The sequence below is a fragment of the Eutrigla gurnardus genome, assembly GCF_963514095.1.
Source record: "Eutrigla gurnardus genome assembly, chromosome: 1".
Classification (NCBI taxonomy): domain Eukaryota; kingdom Metazoa; phylum Chordata; class Actinopteri; order Perciformes; family Triglidae; genus Eutrigla; species Eutrigla gurnardus.
The window spans coordinates 24,920,497-24,940,085 of record NC_139915.1 but is presented as its reverse complement, the minus strand read 5'-3'; the positions used below and the strand labels follow the sequence as shown (position 1 = coordinate 24,940,085).

Sequence of the window (19,589 nt, the reverse complement as noted above, 5' to 3'; positions counted from 1 at the left end):
TGCTCTGGGAAAGGGGGCCTATGATGTCACATGCTGTGACCTTAGTGAGAACACACATGACTGGTCTTTTGTTGGAAGGTGCAGCCCACGTGTCCTGGGCTCTTACTGGAAAGATGCTTCCCCTGAGTACCTTTACCAGCTCTCAGAGTGGAGAGCAGACTGCATGCCATGCAAGACGTCAGTGTTAGTGAGTGAGTGAGTGTTTGTGTGTGTGATAGAAAGCTAGAAAGGAAAAACAGGGCATGTCTTGTGTGCATTACTCTCTTTACATTATGAATAATGTATGCTCACAGCGTAATGCCATGTTGTACAGATATATAGTGGATCACAAACTCTGCTCTCTGTGAGTTTTTATTGACTTTCCCTGGGCTGCATCCACACTGGGAGCAGAAAGCTGAGCAAAATACAGTCAATAAAGAACAATCGTCTATGACATGTAAAGCTCTAACAATCATTAACACCAAAGAGACAATGCATTGGAGAGTAAAGGGTTAAACGTATATCAGAGTGTAGCTGGCTTCCTCTCTGCTTATAAGTGTGCATGGATGTGAATTAATGAGTATGAGCAGGACTGCTCCGTGATAAAGTATCTGTGTCCTGAAGCCTGCGTCCGGCGAAGCTCACCTGGACTCTGAGTCCTGCTGTCAGCTCCCATCTCCCTCCCCGACGCTGCCCCCAGCGCACGGAGCGGACGCTCTCTAACCTTTGAAACATCCGCAGTGGGGCACCTGATTCCCCGTGACATGCCATGCTCACTCCCTCACAGCATTAGCATAGCTGCGCAACACCTTACGTTTGTACGTTTGGCGAGTGTGCAGAGTCATGCAGAGAGGCGTGCATAGACAGTTTGGGTCACAACTCATCCCTCTTTGTCCCATAAAATGAGGCTGGTTATGTCGGTGAGGCACAGAGGACACAATTAAAGAGAATTCAAGGGGCCAGAAGTGGTTTATAAATATATATGTACACTATATTTTTGAATATTTTTTTAAGCCTAGAATTCCACAGGCATTCTGCAATCTTCAACAAAAATAGTCATTACTACCATTTTCATGAGCAGAGAACACAGCTATGGTATGAGCTCAAGTTGACTAGGATCTCATTTAGTCGAGGACAGCCCTACTTACATGTATTTATATAATGTTGTTGTGTATTGTGTGGCAGCACATCCTGTTTCCTACTCGACTGCATTGCGCCCTTCGTGTTTGAATGTCTCACAACATATTGTGTCGTCTCACATCACACATCGTATCAAAACACAGCATTGTATCATGTTATCCCATCCAACCTGTCATATTATATAAGGCTACTCCATATATCATCGTATCCCCCATTCTGTCACTCAGTCAACTGCTGCAGTGCCTCAATCTTCAGGCTGATGCTCCAGAATAAGAGGTGCAGCGGTGTTAACTGGGTTAAGGACCGGGAGGATTACCTGGGCCTTTGCTGCTGCCAGGCTCTCACTGACTCACTCAGTCACAGAGGCCATCTGACAGCTCTATGGCACGGTCATGTCTGAACTCTGAGAGGTTAACCCCCCCCCCCAAAAAAAAAGTAGTCCCTACTCCTTATTCCCACTTTCTAACTCAGTTTCACTCTCCTCTTCTACCTCTCACTCACAGCCAAGCCACTCACTCAGGGGCAAAGTGAGCCATCGTAGAGGTGCAATCAAAGGAAGCTTTGGCTAAGCACCTCTGCCTGGCATGTGGGGTCACCACAAGGTCACCGAGCTCTGCTCCAACCGAGAGAAAGGCGCGGTCCACATTGGCAACACAATCAATTTCTGGCAGGCAACAAAGGATGAACTATAACAACACAATAACCTGCTCTGTCTGGGCACCGAGAGGGCAGCGGAGATGCTGTTCAGATAAGTGTTCCAATACTCAACTATAAGGAGAGAAAGAGGGAAGTGGAGGTGGGGGGGTGGAGGGTGCATGTTTTCTTTTGGAGCCCACAGCAGCGTCCAGGGAGCGGGCTTGGCAGCGATCCATGTGTCCCTTGGCATTAGTACTGCAGTCACATTACATTTCCCCTCTCCGCTGGATCGCTGTGTGCCCAGCCGACGCTCCCGTCCAGGACATGTCGTGTCCACTTTAGACTTTAGGCTCTCGGGCTCGAGCTAATCCAACAGCTAACAAACTGGAGCAGACCGCTGAGTATGTAATTGTGTAAATAATGCAGGTCGTCTATGAATGAAGGAGTTATGGTCTGATGAGATCTTGATGAGCATGCCGTGTGCTGTACTGTAAACGCTCAGTATGTTTGACGAAAAAAAGGAATCTCCTTGACGACTGGACGGCTGCTGCTCTGCATCCACACGCTCAAACGTTCACACGCATGATGGAGTGGAGGCCTGGTGATCCATGTGGAGCATGCCCCCTTGTTCTGCACATAATATTTAAAAAAAAATACTTGCCTGTGACTTCCCGCTTGTTGATACTGACAGACACTCTGAGATCCACATGTGCCACATAGTCCCTGTGCTGATCCTGCACCAATTAATTTCATGAATGACTAACTCGTGTTTGGTAACAAACTCCCAGTGGCTCGAAGCTTACCTCACTAGAACTCCACCCCCCACCACCCCCCACCCCAAGGAGTGGCACTGCCAGGAATAGTCGCAGGATAATGGAGTCAAGAGCCTTGTGCCTATAATGCACAGATCCAAGGCTGAAGATTAAAGCGAGCAAGCCAGTTACAGTTCCGAAACCAGTGCATTTTCACTGTTGTGGGTTGCACCGCTCATGTTTATTCAAGGAAAAAAAATTAAAAAATCAAATGTAGACGCATTCACTCTAATGCATTTAGAGATCTAGATTACACTCAATTCAGCGTCATCGAGCAGCAAAATGTCCAAACGTCCACAAAGCTCACGCTAGAAACAAGTGTTTGAGCTCTCTTTGAATCTGATCTCTGCCTTCCCGAGGAGGGACCGGAAACATTTTTGGACAACATTTTAGACAACATGGCCCCGGCTCTCTCCGGGGCCATGTTGTCTAAAATGTTGATTAGTTTTGGCGTGTGTAGAGATAGATTGCCTGCCATCTTTTCATTATTTCTCTGGAACCCCCCCCCCCACCCCGAGGAGAGGGCATGGAGATGGACTTGAGCAGGCAAGGCATAATTAAACTTCCACAGGCAGGTCATGTGCTGTTAAACGCTTTGCCACCATTTCTCATTACTTAACAGTGTAGTCTAAATGATACGCTGTCACTCGGCAAATTAATTGGTATTTGGTGAGGGCAGTATGGCAGCATTGTCTCCTACATGTGTCACAGGCTCTGTGGGACCGTGAGAGGTCTATGCATTATCTGACCCCGATTAAGAACATAAAACGAGTTAAGTACATAACAACTCTGGGTTATTGCACAAGTCTCAAGTATTCAAGTAGTGTGAAATTTCACAGCTTTCTGACCCCTTTGACCATCGAATGCATATTTCTTATTTTGCACTACAGCATGTATCGTTCATTTGGGTATGCCCTACATTTAAGAGACGGCTCATGATGTGAATTAAGGAAAACATACTGCATAAACCATGAAGCAGAATTTGAAGTGAGGTGACAAGCACTGCGCGACCAACAACTTCATGCTCACGCCGAGCTACAATGAGAGCCATATCCAAATGCCTCACAAACACACATTCAAACCCAAGCCAACCTCTTAAGGTACCAAAGGACAGCATTATTAATATTAAAACAGAGAAAGATGTGTGTGTGTGTGTGTGTGTGTAGGTGACCTTTCAGTTTGTGATTCTGGTGCGGCGCCAGCTTGTCTTACCTCCAAAGTAGGAGCCATCTGACAGCTTGGTCTCTTTATTGCCTTTGGTTAGCACGCTGACAACCCCGTGCTGTATGAAGTACATTTTCTTGCCGATGGTGCCCTCCCTGATGATGTAATCCAACGGCTGGAACACCTCAAACTTCAGCTTGGTGAGCATGGAGGTGACAAAGTTGGGGTCGGCGTTGGCAAAGAGAGGCATGGACGCCACCAGCTTCCGACAGTTAAAGTTGATGATTTCCTGCATGAGCACGCAGAGAAAAACAGTGCAGTTAGCGAGAAAAGAGCTGGCGCTTTACAAAAGGCCTGTCACAATTTCAGACAACATGGATATTAGAGTAACGACAGCAAAGAAATGTCAGCTGTGCAAACATTTGTTTTAGTCTCTCTGATCTCTTGTTTGGATTTGGCTTCAAGAAGAAAAAATACTGAAGTGAGAGGAATGTTGAGCAGTAAAAAAAAGAAGCTTTTAATGCATCACACGCAGAGACAGGAACACTCATCCCACCTCTCGGAGTGGCTCGTTCAGCTCTCCCAGGATGCTCTCCTCGTCGAACATCTTGCCCTGGTAGCGGTGCTCGTAGTAGTCGTGGATTCTCTGCCTCATATCTGCTGGTAGCTTGTGGAAGGACATGTACTGCTCCACCTGTTTGTACTGTGGGGACACAGAGACATACAACAATCAGGTTACTCAAAGGCCATAGTGCTGTAGCACGGATACACAGCCACGGGGAACAGCCGGCATCGAGGTCGCACCAACAAGGAAATGACCGATACATACAGGTTACAGCCAAGAAGGTAGCACTTTTCCAGTCTTTGATCCCGCCTCTTACAGTCTTTCTCCCTCTCAAAGGACAAAAAGTGATCTGACGTAATGTCTCCACCTTGTAAGCACACTGAATATTATTGTAACTATCGTACTGCTTTCCTAAATAATTAAGTCTCTATTGGGAGGTTATAGTACAAATACAAGTACAAGGACAATGAGCTCAATAAGAGACTCTGATGGTGTAAATTTTACTGCGTGTGTATGTGCATGTGATTTAACATCACATAGAGGAAAAAAGGAAATACAGTATGTTTTGTTATTCATTCAGTTAACATACAAATCATACAGATATAGGCAATGACTTAGTCACAAAAAATACTGTAATTGTTATATATATATATATATATATATATATATATATATACTGTAACCAGGTTTATTTTCTAGTAAAGACTAGAAAGTTTGTGTCTACACACTCCAGTCTTCAAGACACTTGTTAAAAATGCAAGTATTAAAATGTGTTGCATGGTCTTTCATTGATGCTACATTACAGGAATCAGAGAAGCAGATCAAAGCACACTGACAGCATCTTGGGAATAATAGCAGGTAGAATCCTTGACCCTCAGTGAATTGAAAAATAAAATAAAATTAACCATTCATACAGCAATGCTCGAGGTGCTCTTTGATCACAATTTCTACACTGCCAACAGCCTTACCACTCAACAACATGGCTGACCTCTGATGTCAAAATGGCTAAAATATCTCTGGATGTACAACATGGAGACGCACAAAAGAGCCTCTTGGAAGTTTACCCAAAAATCAGCCATTTTTAATTTAAGGTTACATTTTAGGCCATTTTTCGCCCCTGTAGAAGCTTTAAGATTAAAAATAAACTCCTCCTACAGATTTGACCAGATTGGCTTTAAATTTTGAATGTGCATTGTCAAATCTGCTCCGAATTTCTCATGCTTCATAAAAGTTAGGGCCTGAACATATCTACATGCCTATATTGACTCATACTCCTGCGTGCTATACTTAATCCACACCCCTTTAGTAAGTCAGGAACCATTTACACTCTTGTGGAGTGAACTGTCATGCTGTACGTCCAACACTAAGAAATTAGCTCCTCTGATGCTTAAAAAATGTGTTCACTGATTAGAAATGTCAAATGAAAGATTTGACAGTTTATATGTCTTGATGCTCTGCTAAATTAAATATTTGTAAAGTAAGAATAAGATGTGGAAAGAAGATTTTGCTTATCCGATCTGTGGAGAGATGGAGGAGTTCTGTCATGGGTTAAGGGTTTGAGTCGTTATCCCCGCAATCCGTTTGGCATAAAATTGAGCATTTACTGATCTGATGATGAAATAGGATTCTCGCACAGGGAAGAAGTTTTGCTCCCCGACGGAAAACTCTGGAAAACAATCGCAGAGCATCTACAGCTCCAGTCCTATTGGCTGCAGCGTAGTGCAGCGAAGATGGCTTGTCTGCGTGCCATGATGACAGGACGAAGATGACAGGTGTAACCCACATTTTGCATCTTGTCTAATGTCTTTATGTCTCACTCATTAGACATGCCACAGCATGGCGCTCTGTTTCAAAGGCGTGGATTATCATCTCCTTCATTCATGAAAGAAATAAAGAAATAACCACTTATCCTCAGCTTTGCAGCATGTGACGATTTCATTCTGCCAGCAAAAGAAAGGGCATCAGTCAAGTGAACAAACACGAGATAATGTCTTATTGCTATTATATTGTGACGAGTACAACTGTATGACATACAGTAGCTCAGTGTCTCAGTCAAAGCAATTTTATATTAAGTTATCACGACCGAGTCTGAGAGGAGGAGCTGACAAGGATGTAAAGACACCGACCACGGGGATGCTGCTATGGGCTGATAACACCCCCTGTGATGGAAAATTATCTCATTGTTGCACTGCCTCAGAAGATCCCTGCTCCGCCGCTCTTCTTGGCGAAATCAAATTATAGTCAGTATTAAGGAGGTAACCATTCGACCATCAAACTCCCTCGGTTCAGGCTGCAGGAGATCCACAGGATTGATTCTTTCTTTCCTTCTTCCTTTAGTTCGACATTTTGGATTGTACTCCCAATCGATCAAAAGATACATACCATCATATCTGTATGGTACGAGCAGTCTGTTAGCTTAGCACAGGGGAAACATCTAGTTTGTCCGAAGGTAGCAATATCTGAGGGTAGAGTCTATTAGCTTTCCATCTTGGTAATAATTACAGAAGTAGTATACCTTGCCTATTGAGAAGATATATAATTGCATTTTCCATTTCATTTCACAAGTCCCTGTCTCTCCCTGTCTTAGTTTTGGCCATTCTTTGGTCTGTTTCCCATTCAAAACTTTTCTTTTTCTTTCTGTTTTTTTCATGCTATTCATTTTTCCCAATTCCCCTCTCTCTCATGCAGCTCTCCAAACAGATGCAAATTTCTACCAAATAAAATATGAATAATTCATTTCCCTACAGAGATGTCAGCCACTTAATTATACTTTCTAAACATTTATTTTTCTCCACTGTTCTGTCTCCGACTTAATACCGTTGCATTGCATGGTCAAAAGGTATCGGCCATGCAATGAGGCTAACTGAAGTCTGAAATATTTGCACCCACAAATGTATGAATAAAAAATGGACTACATAGTAGTTTGCACTTTATAACAGATGCTCCACCTACTATGTGTAGCTCAATCTTGCGGATGTGAACGTGCATGAGAAGTCATTTGTATACTGGAGTAAGTATTAAGCTTCTGAGAGACAGGTAGTCTCCAAAAATACAGCTATCAGTACATATCATATCTCATTTAACTGGATTACCAATAACACTGGACACATTGTCATTACAGAGATTCATGGTGCCCAGAGGATGAAGCCTAATAACTTTGGTGATCTTCTGACTTTTTCTGTAGCACCGCCATGAAGTTCACATTTATTGTTTTTGGTGTCAATGTCTTGAAAACTATTGGATTCATTGCTATGAACATTCATCTTCTGCTCAGGACCAATCCTGAATAAAATGTTGCATTAAGTACTAATAAGTAAATGTTAGGATGTGAACACCCCAAAGCAAAAAACATGGCAAACTTTATACCTGCTTAACATCAGCATATCAGTACTGTCTTGTGAGCATAGTATTTAGCAAACAGCACCTTTGTGCCTAAGCAGAGCTGCTAGCACAGCCGCCTGCTCTATTTTATTGCTTAAAGTCTGCAATAAACGCATAGATGCACCATTATCTCTTTCAAAGGTCTCGGAACACATTTTAATTCACACTTAAAGATAACTACAGTAGAGCAATAACGCATGGGAATGACCATCAACATACCCGACATCAGCAATCCATTTAGAGGATCATCAAGAATGCCAAGTCACCTTCTTAGTTGCCAAGAGAAGAAAGTACGCATCATGCATTGATCATTAAGTGCTGTATTACTTATTGACGTAATCAGGCAAAAGTTAAGAGGTTGTGAATGATCAACGGTTGAGGAGATTCCCTTTGCTCTTCACAAACACCATGTTGCTACTACATATTTGCATATAGATACAATTCTGTAGAAATGATAACGTGACATGAACACGGCAGATGCTTTAGAAAGCATACATTTACCGTGATATTAAATGTACAGTACTATATACTGACACTATATGCCCATTTGATGTGGTTTTGGTTGTACTATTATATTACCTCTGGGGCTTGTCAACAGTCCTTGACTCAGCAATAAAAGTTGCGTGGCAGACAGGGAGGAAAAGGGAATGTAACAGGGTTTATATTAATGCCATCAGTCAGGTCCAGACTAATGAGAACAGCTCTTTCTGTAAGGCAGAATCAGACTTAAGCCCCTCAACATGTTGACAGCTGTGTCCTTAGGTTGATTGTATGGGGGGAAGCATGAGTTAACCTCTACATGGCACTGAAAGTTATTGCTATTGTTGGATCAAATATATCCTTTTTTTATCAGCACAGACATGATGTAGCTTAAATGAGGAAAACAATAAAAAAGGGTTTTTTAATAGTTCCCTTGCAGCATTAATACACTTCTACGCCTCTTGGAAAGAAAGGGACAAATCTAGAAGTGCAAATAGCCTCCTCTGATGACTATTTACTGTATTTCCAAAGGTCTTGATTGGGGGATTGAAGCAGGGGAACAAAACATCTCTAGAGCCTCTTCACCCACAAATAATCAGCTTTGGGCCTCTTATTAACTATTCTCCAAAGAGCCATGTTTAATTGCCATGTGTAAATTGGAGACTTAGAGGGGAGGTGCTGCAGCACCCCATTGCCATTTCCTTCCAAAGCCATTTGGGACTGGCATGCCACAACACGCTACTCATATTCAAGTCCCTCCTGGGTTACCCTGATTTCATCGCTAACTACCAACAACAAACAGAACATCACTCAAGATATCACACGCTGAATTATATGAATATTATACTATTAAAAGAACCTGAGAGGAGAAATGAAAGGATCAGGGGTCTTCTATAAAGTAAGTAAGACAAGATGGATCACAAAGTCACCTACGAATGAGATTATCTCTTTTGTTTGGTGTCCTCCATCCCCATCTCTGTATATACATTTCAACTGTAGAGGGCCGCGGCGACAGATAAGCAGCGGCTTACAGAGAGCTGGAGTGGCAGGCGTATCCTGTATGCACGGTCACATGTGTAGCCATCTTGTGCCCCCAATCTGGAGCGACGTAATTCCCTTTGTGTGATAATGGTTCTCAACATGACGGAGACAAGAGGGAGGAATCCTTGGGGGACTTTGGCTGATGCTTAACCCATTTCGGCTCACAATGTTTTAGGCTAACTGCTCGCCTGGTAATACAAGAGTTCAGTGTGGGGATGAGAGGCCCTAACAGATTATTGAACACTGCTATTACTGGGGTTTTATAATACAGGAGTCTACCCTACAATAAAAACACTAAACACTACAGTATTGTTCTTTTGTGTTTTGCTGTATAATTTGACAGGAGTGACATTATACTCTTGTACGGACAGTTACAGTACATTCAATTAAGGTTGGTAGATACAATAACTGATGCAGAAAGAAAAAAGAGTAAAAGAAAAGGCAAATAACTTTACTTTTAAATATCCAATGCCAACATAATGTGAAAAATAACCATTTTGTTAATTTGACTAATTATTTATTATCATTTATCAAGCAATGTTTTTCTTTTGGCATTTACTGCTTTTTCAGTTTATTATGGAAATTCAATATATTTGGGTTTGGACTGTTATTTGAAAAAAAAACTTTCATTGTGAATGATTCATAATGGGACATTATTGCAGTATTTGCCTATTTCATAGATCAACGATGGATTTGAAAAATCAGTCAACTATATCAGTATTAATATCAGTCAAATGTCAGAGCCCTTGGTGCAACTGAACTGAACCGAACCAGCAAGGAGAACAGACTTCAAATCAAAATACCACTTGTGTAGTGTGTATCACTTTAAAATGTAACTAAAATCCCATGACTAGAGCATTCGGTGACTAAGGCTCTGCACCTCGAGGACTTTAGAGTCACCGAGTACATAAGGGAGTGCTGAGGAGAAGCTGACATGATGTCCAGCTTCAACCTGTCTCTATTCCATTCAGATCTGACGTGGACCCGACGTAACCTGTGCAGTCAGATGCATCTGTGACAGATTGAGTTGCAAACACAGAGAGAATACACACACGTTAATATTCTGCACTCCCAGCCTCTGTTTACACACAGAAAAATACTGGCATAGTGAAGATGAATGTAATAAAGCAATTTTTCATCTCAGAGGGAGCCACATTTCAAGCCCCAGTATTAAGTGTGATTGTTGGAATCTCTACTTTGTGTAACAGTTAACAGACTGCCTGATTCCTATTTAAGAGCTCATTTAAGTCTGCTTGCTAGCTTCTGACAGCCCGGGCATTTATCACATGGTGCCACATTGTAATAGAATTCTATTCAGAACAGATTATACTCCGGCTTTCTGATGATAATTTTCACCATCATTGAGGGGAGAGCTTTTTTTTTTCCTTCCCGCTTTTCTGTTTCCCACTGTACTCTTCCGAGGTTTCCTAATAGACTGATTTTCTTCATCATAGTTCCCCAGAAGGGTCTCACTCATTTGTTTCCCCATCTAAAATGTACCTGATACCTGGACATCACCCCTACATGCCAGCTGGACAGATGGCCTCACATACAGCCACGCAGCCGTGTGTATGACAGCTCCATGCTCTACTTTTTACAGCTCATTTGCAGTGGATGAATGCAGATCCATGTGTCACATCGAATCCAGCGTGAGAGTCAGAATCTACCCTCCACGCCACTGTGGCAGTAGTGGGTGTGAATCTGTTACAGCCTGATTGTGGCTAATGTTCATGTTTGTACTGCCATTCACACTTGCATTTTGTAATGTAGTAAGCAAAACTATCCTAGCGCATGCCAGTGATCTGTGGGGCTGCATAGCGTCTACATTGCAGATAAGTCACGTCATCAATGCTACTTCACAGATTGGTGGTGTATGCAGATGATGCAGTTTTTAAGTGTTGCTTAGAGCGTCTTTGGAATATCAACATAACGGCATATTTTGGCATCCAAACACAAAAACTAGCTTGCCAACTGAGTTTTTTTTCCAACATTTACTAATGAGTCCAAATGTCTAATTCTTCATATTTCAAGGTCTGTAATCAGCTATGCACGAGTTTAGTCAGCGTACCAAATTAAGTATTGGAAGTGTCTCTGAACACTGCAATGTTGTTCAGAAACCAACAAAGGCAGTGGGACCAAAAAGAAAGAAAAAAAAAAAAACATTTCATGGCTTTACATGAACACGATTGAGAACTGAAAGAATCATTCAACTTCATTTTCATGAAACACTGAAAACACAAACAACCGCTTTGTGCAATCCTGTTTCATATAACGTGTTAGAAGGACACATTAGAGCTTTTCCGTGTCCTTGTACATGAAGTACCCACTCTGAGACCGAGTTTCAATAACGCTCATAATAGTGCCGACAAGAGAGAACAGATTCATATAAACGCATATACTATTATTAAAAAAAAAATCCACCATACATTATGCAAATATTTAAAGAGAAAACAATTTTCTTCTTTGAACAGTGTCTCAGAACAGTGAATTTGATATTTCAAACCAGCTTAATGTGAGTGATTCATATTTACTCAATGTGTGCCATAACCCTCTTCTTTTTAAATTATTATACCAGTCATATGCTGCCGTGTTTCACATATAATTTATTGTATTGTAATGGTAAACATATTACCATGTGCATGCTGTGTGTGGGATATATGAATTGCCTACTGACAGTAAGCCCACCTGCAAAGTACATAAGCCCTTCAGTCACATCATAGGTTGCTTAAAGAGATGACTGATTACTTAAGGAGATGACTATTTGAGATGTTACACAGAGCCACTGCATCTTAGTTCAACTAATGAGATGGTATAAAATCACAGGAGTCTATAATAACTTGGCGTATGATGGCTGCTGTGTTAGTGGTGTCTCAGTCAGCAGATTTCTCTCTCCAGGCTGACTCCCAGCAGACGGGAACAGCTGTCCCTGTCGTGGCGGCCCAGTGGCCATCTGAAAACAGCCACCTGCCTTCTCAAAACTCCAGGGATTGACCGATGGATTGTCCACTTCTTGAGTGTGCGGATTATGGTATTAGTCTAACACGGAAAAAGCAGAGAGCGAAATCTCCGGGAAGCAGATCCCATTGTCACACGACTGATGCGAGAGCCCAATGACAAAAAGGGTTTATGTCTTGGAAGGAACTAACCCTGATAAGCAGGCAGGAGGAGTGGGTATGGTACAGTGAAGTAGGAATGACTACTATCTGGCTCCCACAGCCAGATGAGCACAACGGTGACAGTGCACCCATAGAGGGCCTTATCACTGAGGCATTTGGGAAGATAAATGAGGAGAATTTGCACTCCTATAAAACTAATTGCAGTCTGCAGTAATAACCTTTCTGCAGGCTGGCACCGTGGGAAGCTGTGCGAGAGCGCAGGGGAGCCTCTTTAGCTAGCTGGGGGATTTTTAAGGAGCCTTAGGGGCTGATCCCAAAAAACGTCTGCAAATGGCTTTGGTACCACTTGCTGACTGGTGCTGAGACAGGCCAGCTGTTCAGTCTACTTGGCAGCAAGGCTTCTCTATAAAGCAGGCTAACAGACGAGTGGAAAGTGCTGGATTCCTCCTCTTTCATGAAACAGCTACTCAGATCAGCAGCATTAGTCAGGGGCCGATTTTACTTTTTGGACTTTTCACCTTTTTAGCCGGTGAGTATCTGGTGGAAAACTAGTTTCTCTTTTTTTTTGACTCCCCCCAAAATTAGTGAGGGGTTTATTTATCCATGTGCCCTTTTCTGCTTTCCAATATGTAGTAACACACAACCATAACATCATCTGTTCCTCGGCTCTTTGGCCTGGTTCTTTTTCTCTCCCCTCTTTCACTCCCACTCTCCCCATTTCACATTGTGTTTTTTTGGGTGGCGGGGTGGGTGGGGTCTCTGAAACCTCTGCCTGTAATCCGTAGAGGTCATCCTCTCCTCTCTCCTCCTCACCACAGACGGTGGGCAATGTGGCAGCCTCGCATCTCAGCTCATTATCGCCCATGCTGGGTCCACAGAGGCCACGGCACTGTGGAACACGGCTCGGCCTTCACAGCCAACTGTCAGGGCCTTCTTTTCCCTGAACCGGGGAGGCTACGGTTCCTGTCTCTCTATGGTTCCACCGCAAAAACCCATCCAGCCAAAAACAAGTTTCTTCTTTTCGTCACAGTGAGACAAGCCACATGAAACAAATACTGCACTGCATGAGTTGAAAGACAACAAAGGTGAAACCCTTAGCACCCAATTGCCGCAATTTGAGTCCAATCTTATTCTCTTTCTCAGAATCATAACTCAATCTATTACTTCAGTATCAAAAGTGATAGTTGTCAGTACATCTATTGCAATCCGAATCTTCTAACAGCAAATGTAACTGTAATGTGTCGTGTTTTTTTCATCTAATGTGTTTTTGACCTTGGAGTTGTCTCAATGTCACACTTTAAAAAAAACCCTGGTATAGAGGACTGATGATTGTTTTCTCTTTTTGGAAGGGACGTCCTAGCGTGTTTAGTGGCTGAACAAACACCAAGGGAACTACATTTTTGGGGTGAACTGCTGCATTAAACGACCAAATAAAACCAAAGCTCTTAGACGAGGACAAACCAGCATCCTGCCTCACCTGCCTCTCTTCAAAATAAAACCGAGGCAACACAGCTGTCAGCGACACGTCATCTTGACTCACCTTCTCCTGGTACTGCCGTCGAGACGAGTCGAGGGATTGGATTAGTGCGGTGGCGTGGCCCACAAACATGGCGTAGCAGGTAGCGCCCACAATCATGCTGAGGATGGTCAGCCACACGTCTGTCATGCCCACCGGGGGGTACATGCCGTACCCGATACACAGCATGTGGCTCATAGCTTTGAAAAGTGCGTAGGAGTACTGCTGTCCCCACGTGTCATTCTGGAGGAAACAGAGGAGATGGGGTGAGTTAGGGTGAGTACATTGGGGCATTTTATCTTCCTATCTCTGCCTCTGTCTCTCTCTCTCTCTCTCTCTCTCTCTGATAAGGGTGTTGATTGCACATTAAAGGTCAATGAGAACCCCAGACAGCTCACACACATACACGCACACATCCAATTACTTAAGACAAAACTAATGGTAGAAGTCCACTCCCTGATTGCCTGGGTTCAATACAGAGCAGCCGGCGGGTTTAAACATACTTTACAATATGTAGACATTTGGAGCAGGCAGACGTTTGGGCGAGAGCCTAAAACAGAGCCCTGAGAACGGGCGGATGGAGCGTGAGACACTGGAGGCTTGCATGACAGAAAGTAGGTCAGCTATTTAGAAAAAATGTGATTTCTCTGTGAGTTTTTCTCATTTGTAGATAAATTGCCCCCTTTTTCCTTTAGTTCCCGGTGGTAGTTCATGGCAAATCAATATCAACTCTCTCCTGGGGGTGACATGTCCAAATTGCTTTCAAACTCATTTCCACAGTGAAAAAAGCTGAGAGAGATAGCAATTTTATTAGTGCCCTCCTGCAAAGGTAAAGGAGCGATGACCCAGCAAGATAATGGGACGGCTACTGTAAAAGAAGACAAAAAAACGCCTCTTAATGATTCTAATCAGAGCCAACCCAACCGCGCCTGAGTCAATACACACTCTTTGTCTAGCAGGTAATGTGAGCAAAACACGAGGAGCTCTCCGTCAGAGAGGTGGATGCCCTCGGGGCTTGAATTCGCTCAGAAAGATATATTTGTTATTCTGTCACATTTAGAGCCATTCTTCTAACTTAACGCAATTAATTAGACGGTGTTTACTGTGTGGAACAAAACAAACTCTGTTTTGATGTTAATGAGAGGCTACATCCCTCACACAGGATTTTCAACTAAAGTACATTATGAGCGTTCCTCCTCACATCTCAAGGCCTCTGCTCTCCGAGATGCAAAGGGCGGCTTGTGGGTGCAGAAATCTGAGGAGGCGGCTAGTTGCAACCTCTGGAGAAGTTTTGGAAAAGTGAGCCCATATTCTTCCAGAGTTACTGAGATGGAGGTATCAAAACATTTAAGAAAGGGAAGACTACATTTTTAGTGTTTAATGGTCATGAGTAAAAGTAAAACAGCTTGTTATTTAGAACATAACAGGAAAGGAAATATGTATAAATATATATATATAAATGTCTCATATTGCTCTGCAGGAGTGCCTTTCTATATTGTAGTTTTCTTTATTAAAGCATCTGTAATGTACCTATGGTTTAAATATGTTTTTCAGAATAAACCAAAGAGAAACAGCAATGATATCCTTGTTTATAGTTTATATTATGTTGCCTGACAGCTCAGCCTTGTGGAATTTAAATTAATCCTCTTGCAACTTGGAATAATTAACTTGTATCTGAATCTAAAAGCATCTTCAATGGTGATGATGATAATAGTCAAAAATATTAGAGGAAATGGTCACGGTTTCGAGGTCACAACATGCAGCATCTTAGTCTGAGTGTTGCCGGTTTGATCGCCAGCGCGGACGTTGCCCATGAGGAGGACCACCTCAGTGTGTGCATCAGACAGGTATGGAAGACAAAACTTAAATGAGCTAATGTATGCAACATCTCAAGGGACAGTGGTTTGCAACATCTGTCGTTTCTTATGATTAAATGTAACAAGTGAGCATGTCAGGGACGCAGTGAGGCATGATGAACCAAATGCATCATACCTTGAGCGATGTAACTACTCATGTGACATCTGTTCTGGCACGGAGAGCTGAACACACAGCTGACTGGAAGCTGGTTTATATATAACTCAAATTTGGCTTTCCTTTAATTTGTTTCATCTGTCATCTTTCTGTGAATAAATGTAGGAATGTGTATTATTATTATTATTTTAGCCTGTATTATGAGTATCAAATCATCAGTATCATTTTTTTTTTACAACAAGAACTGTGACTGAAAATGGCTGTGATTATTGGATGGTTACTAAACCACAACATATCAGATAAACTGACAGAGGGAAACCTGCTTGGTTTAAAATGTCACCAATAAACCCATACAGTCCAGGAAGCTTTCATCACACAAAAGCCCAAGCATTGCCCTATTGGCGCATATATCGACATGAATATTGATAAGCCATCAGATAGGGAACCACTCTTCTCCACTGCATTCCTTAAGGGTTAAACATATATTGATGTATTGGTCGGTGTACTGAAAAGAGAAGCGTTGACTTCTGTAGGAGCAATCCTTATTGAGTGTGCACCACAATACCTGGAGCTACATTCTTGTAACGTGCTAGTTTAGCACGAGAGCCGCGAGCTGCGGGTGACTCGCCATCCGTCGCACATCAGGTGTGACACAGTCCGCCTCCATGAGCAAATAAAAGATGACTTTATTATGAGTCAGGCTTTAACAGAGACTCTACTCCAGCAGCTGTTTTAACAAAACAGGAAAATTAAAGCACAGCAGTGCGCACTAGAAACTGTCGATATCCAACCAATATTGAATAAGGGCCGTCTGCCCTCTTCGTAAAATCAATGTCCCCTTGCATAGCCTCAGTATCTCGTTCCTTTCACAATATGGACAGATGTCAGGTGCTCCAAATAAATTACAAAAATAATCAGCAAATTGAATAAAGAGATAGATAAATATATTTGATTCAGGGCTTAAAATGACAGATATGCGAGGCAATCTTACCCAGGATGCTAAAGGGGTTTTAGTACGGTAATTACTGAAGCTGACAGATGAGATAAGACATAATCTGATTCTGAAAGACAGGGGGGGGGGGGGGACTCGGTCGCAAGGAAAAAGCACTCACCACCATCTTATTTTTGGACACCCAACAGTCGGCGGGGAAGTCCTGCAGCATGGGCACCAGGAACTGCAGGCAGCCGTCCCAGTGACACAGCAGCAGCATCATGCCGATCAGGTTGACTATCCTCACCATGGCACTGGCGAGGTCATAGGTCATGTGGAAGATCTGAGGGGTGGGAGAGGAAGGAAATGGGTTAGGGTAGGTTGATGGTCAAATCCCTGACATGTCTCTCGATTACAATGCACACACACACACACACACACGTCCTCAAGGGAGATTTTCTTCCTCCATAAGCAGTTTAATACATTCTGGGTGTATTCTTTGATCACGTCATGCACGGGGTTTGTGGTTTAGGAATTACACGACAGTGTACTTAGCCTGTAGAAACCACCATTTTGCCTTGTTTTCTACAATGCACACAGATGAGCTGGTGGAAGCAGATGTTGCTGTACTGAAAACCGTCCACTGGGGACGGTCAGCGGACTGGGACCAGGGCTTTTTTCCCCCTCTCCCCTGCTGCTGAATCGCTCTTATCATCAACCACTCAGCCCAAACACAATAATGCTACAAGGGTAGAGGTGGCTGCACTCCTGGGGTGACAGTGTTCACAGACTGGGTTTGTTAATCCTAATGATAAATATACTCATAAGGCGCTCCAGGACTTCTGGGCTGGTGTAGATTTTAATGGCCTCAACCATTCAAAGCCTCTTAATCCCATTGAAGACCACGGTGTGCACTGCTAACCGCTCCACTCCTAATTAAAATCCACTCAGCGCCTTTTAAGGGTTCGTGACTGAGAGGGGATATTTCATCTGCACTGTAGTTGCCGATGAAGAGCAAGATGAAGACATTGACATTTTTGTCACCCTAAATTTTAATCCAAGCCCTTGTTCCAAGCACTGGGCTTGTTTATTTCTTAATGCATATGTTGGTACACATCTGTGTATTTTCTGCGTGTGCGTGTTAAGAAGAAGGCTTGCAGGGATCAGTGTGGTGTTTGTCCGGGACAGTGTGGGTCCTGCACCATCGAATCACATTAATTTAGCTCCGTCAACAGGCCAGCATGTAGCCAGAGGTATGCCCGGGAAAATGTGCCCGGGCGAGGAGGGGAGTCAGACTCTCTCAGAGTGGATGTAGACATCTCCGCTCACGCACTCGCTGTGTCCACACAAACACACACACACACACACACACAGAAAACTAACACATTCCTCTACCACTCTGTCCCTTTTCTTCTTTCTGTGGGCTCTTGTTCAAATGTTTAGCCTTCAGCACTTTTACACCTCAGCAGCACCTTTTCTTGCTCAACCCACCAAATCCCCTCATTTTCAACACTTTAGGAGACAGTCTTTTCTTCAAACGCAACATAAATAAGTTACATTATGTAATAAGCAATTTCGCGTGACGTCAAATTTCCTACTTGAGCCGTAATGGCGTTCCACGACATTAAAGTGTTAAATTCACTCTGTGGCGGATGAATAAATTACGAGGTACTCCTTTCCATTTCCCACATTGAGCTTGATATATTTTTCATTTGTGAAATAGTATGTTCAGACAGGAAGGGGAAGCTTTATAAAATACAGGCTGTCCTTGAATCTAGAAAACTTGCTAAGGAGAATGTGAACTCCAATACAACAATTTCTGGGGCAAAAACATGAAGCATATAACGCACTCTGTGTACATTTTAATTGACAATTTACCATTGCAATATTACATTTACCCTCAGCCTCTCTGCAAGACACTTTATGCCTGACTACAAGCAGGATATTTAAGTGTAAAGGGGTGATTATAATAATAATGAGAGGAGAGAGAGAAGCGTGATTGAGACAAATCAATGAGTTATGATGCAGAAATAATATAATTAATGTGAGAGCAGCGCATTACAACACAATAATCCACAAATGACTTTGTATTTATTAATTTGGGAAAACTTATCCAATTACTCCTTCCGTGCTTACCTTTCACAAGAAATGCCACCTGAGGTTAACGTTTAACTAACAATCGTGAACAAAAGCACATTTTAAATATATACCTAGTTACATCTTGGAAGCTGAAATTAATCCAACAACAGGAGAATTATAACGGTTTTCTGCAACACTGATTTGGTGGTCGTTTGTGCTGTATATTGTTGATAATCTGCAGCAAAAAAAATGTAATTGTAATTGTGAATGTGCTTTTCACATAGATCAGGACAAGAACACGCTCATGATTTTAAAAAGTAAATTAATTTAAGAGTCCCGACGTTGCACGACAAGACAGTTCCCCATTTAAGAAGATCCGAAATAAGATATAACACTGGCTCATTGGGAAATTACCCTTGCTCTGACTCATGGGTTGATCTACTGTCTTAAGTGTGTCATGCACGGTCCCATCCAATTGCATTGCGTGGGTTGTCCTAGAACCTGTTAATATACTGAATTTGTAGTCTCTACAGTGTCATTTCATTTCTGAAGCACTATAAATACCTATCGGCCCTGCCTGCATGACTCACTGATGTTCAACAATAACTCCTGCTACATTACGACTGTACTGTGCCCTCAAAAGACCTCTGGCACTTAACCACTGTGTGGAGAATAAAGCCTATTAGAGCTGTCACAAGTAATGCCATGCAAATCTCCGGTTTGTAACCCAAAGTGTGCTGTCACTGGAAGAAGGTGATTCCCCTATCTCAATCAATTC

The 19,589-nt window shown here is 42.7% G+C and overlaps 1 protein-coding gene across 1 annotated transcript in view; it reads right to left on the bottom strand.

The window, feature by feature from the left end:
- The window catches only part of hcn4 (hyperpolarization activated cyclic nucleotide-gated potassium channel 4), a 54,499-nt gene that overhangs the window by 7,925 nt on the left and 26,985 nt on the right, over window positions 1–19,589 (bottom strand). Inside the window, exons 3-6 of the mRNA XM_084021609.1 lie at window positions 16,914–17,075; window positions 13,855–14,073; window positions 4,288–4,434; window positions 3,780–4,020 (exon numbers count right to left, since the gene is read on the bottom strand). Of these exons, the coding sequence (XP_083877735.1) occupies window positions 3,780–4,020; window positions 4,288–4,434; window positions 13,855–14,073; window positions 16,914–17,075 (769 nt within the window). The remainder of the gene's footprint in view (window positions 1–3,779; window positions 4,021–4,287; window positions 4,435–13,854; window positions 14,074–16,913; window positions 17,076–19,589) is intronic.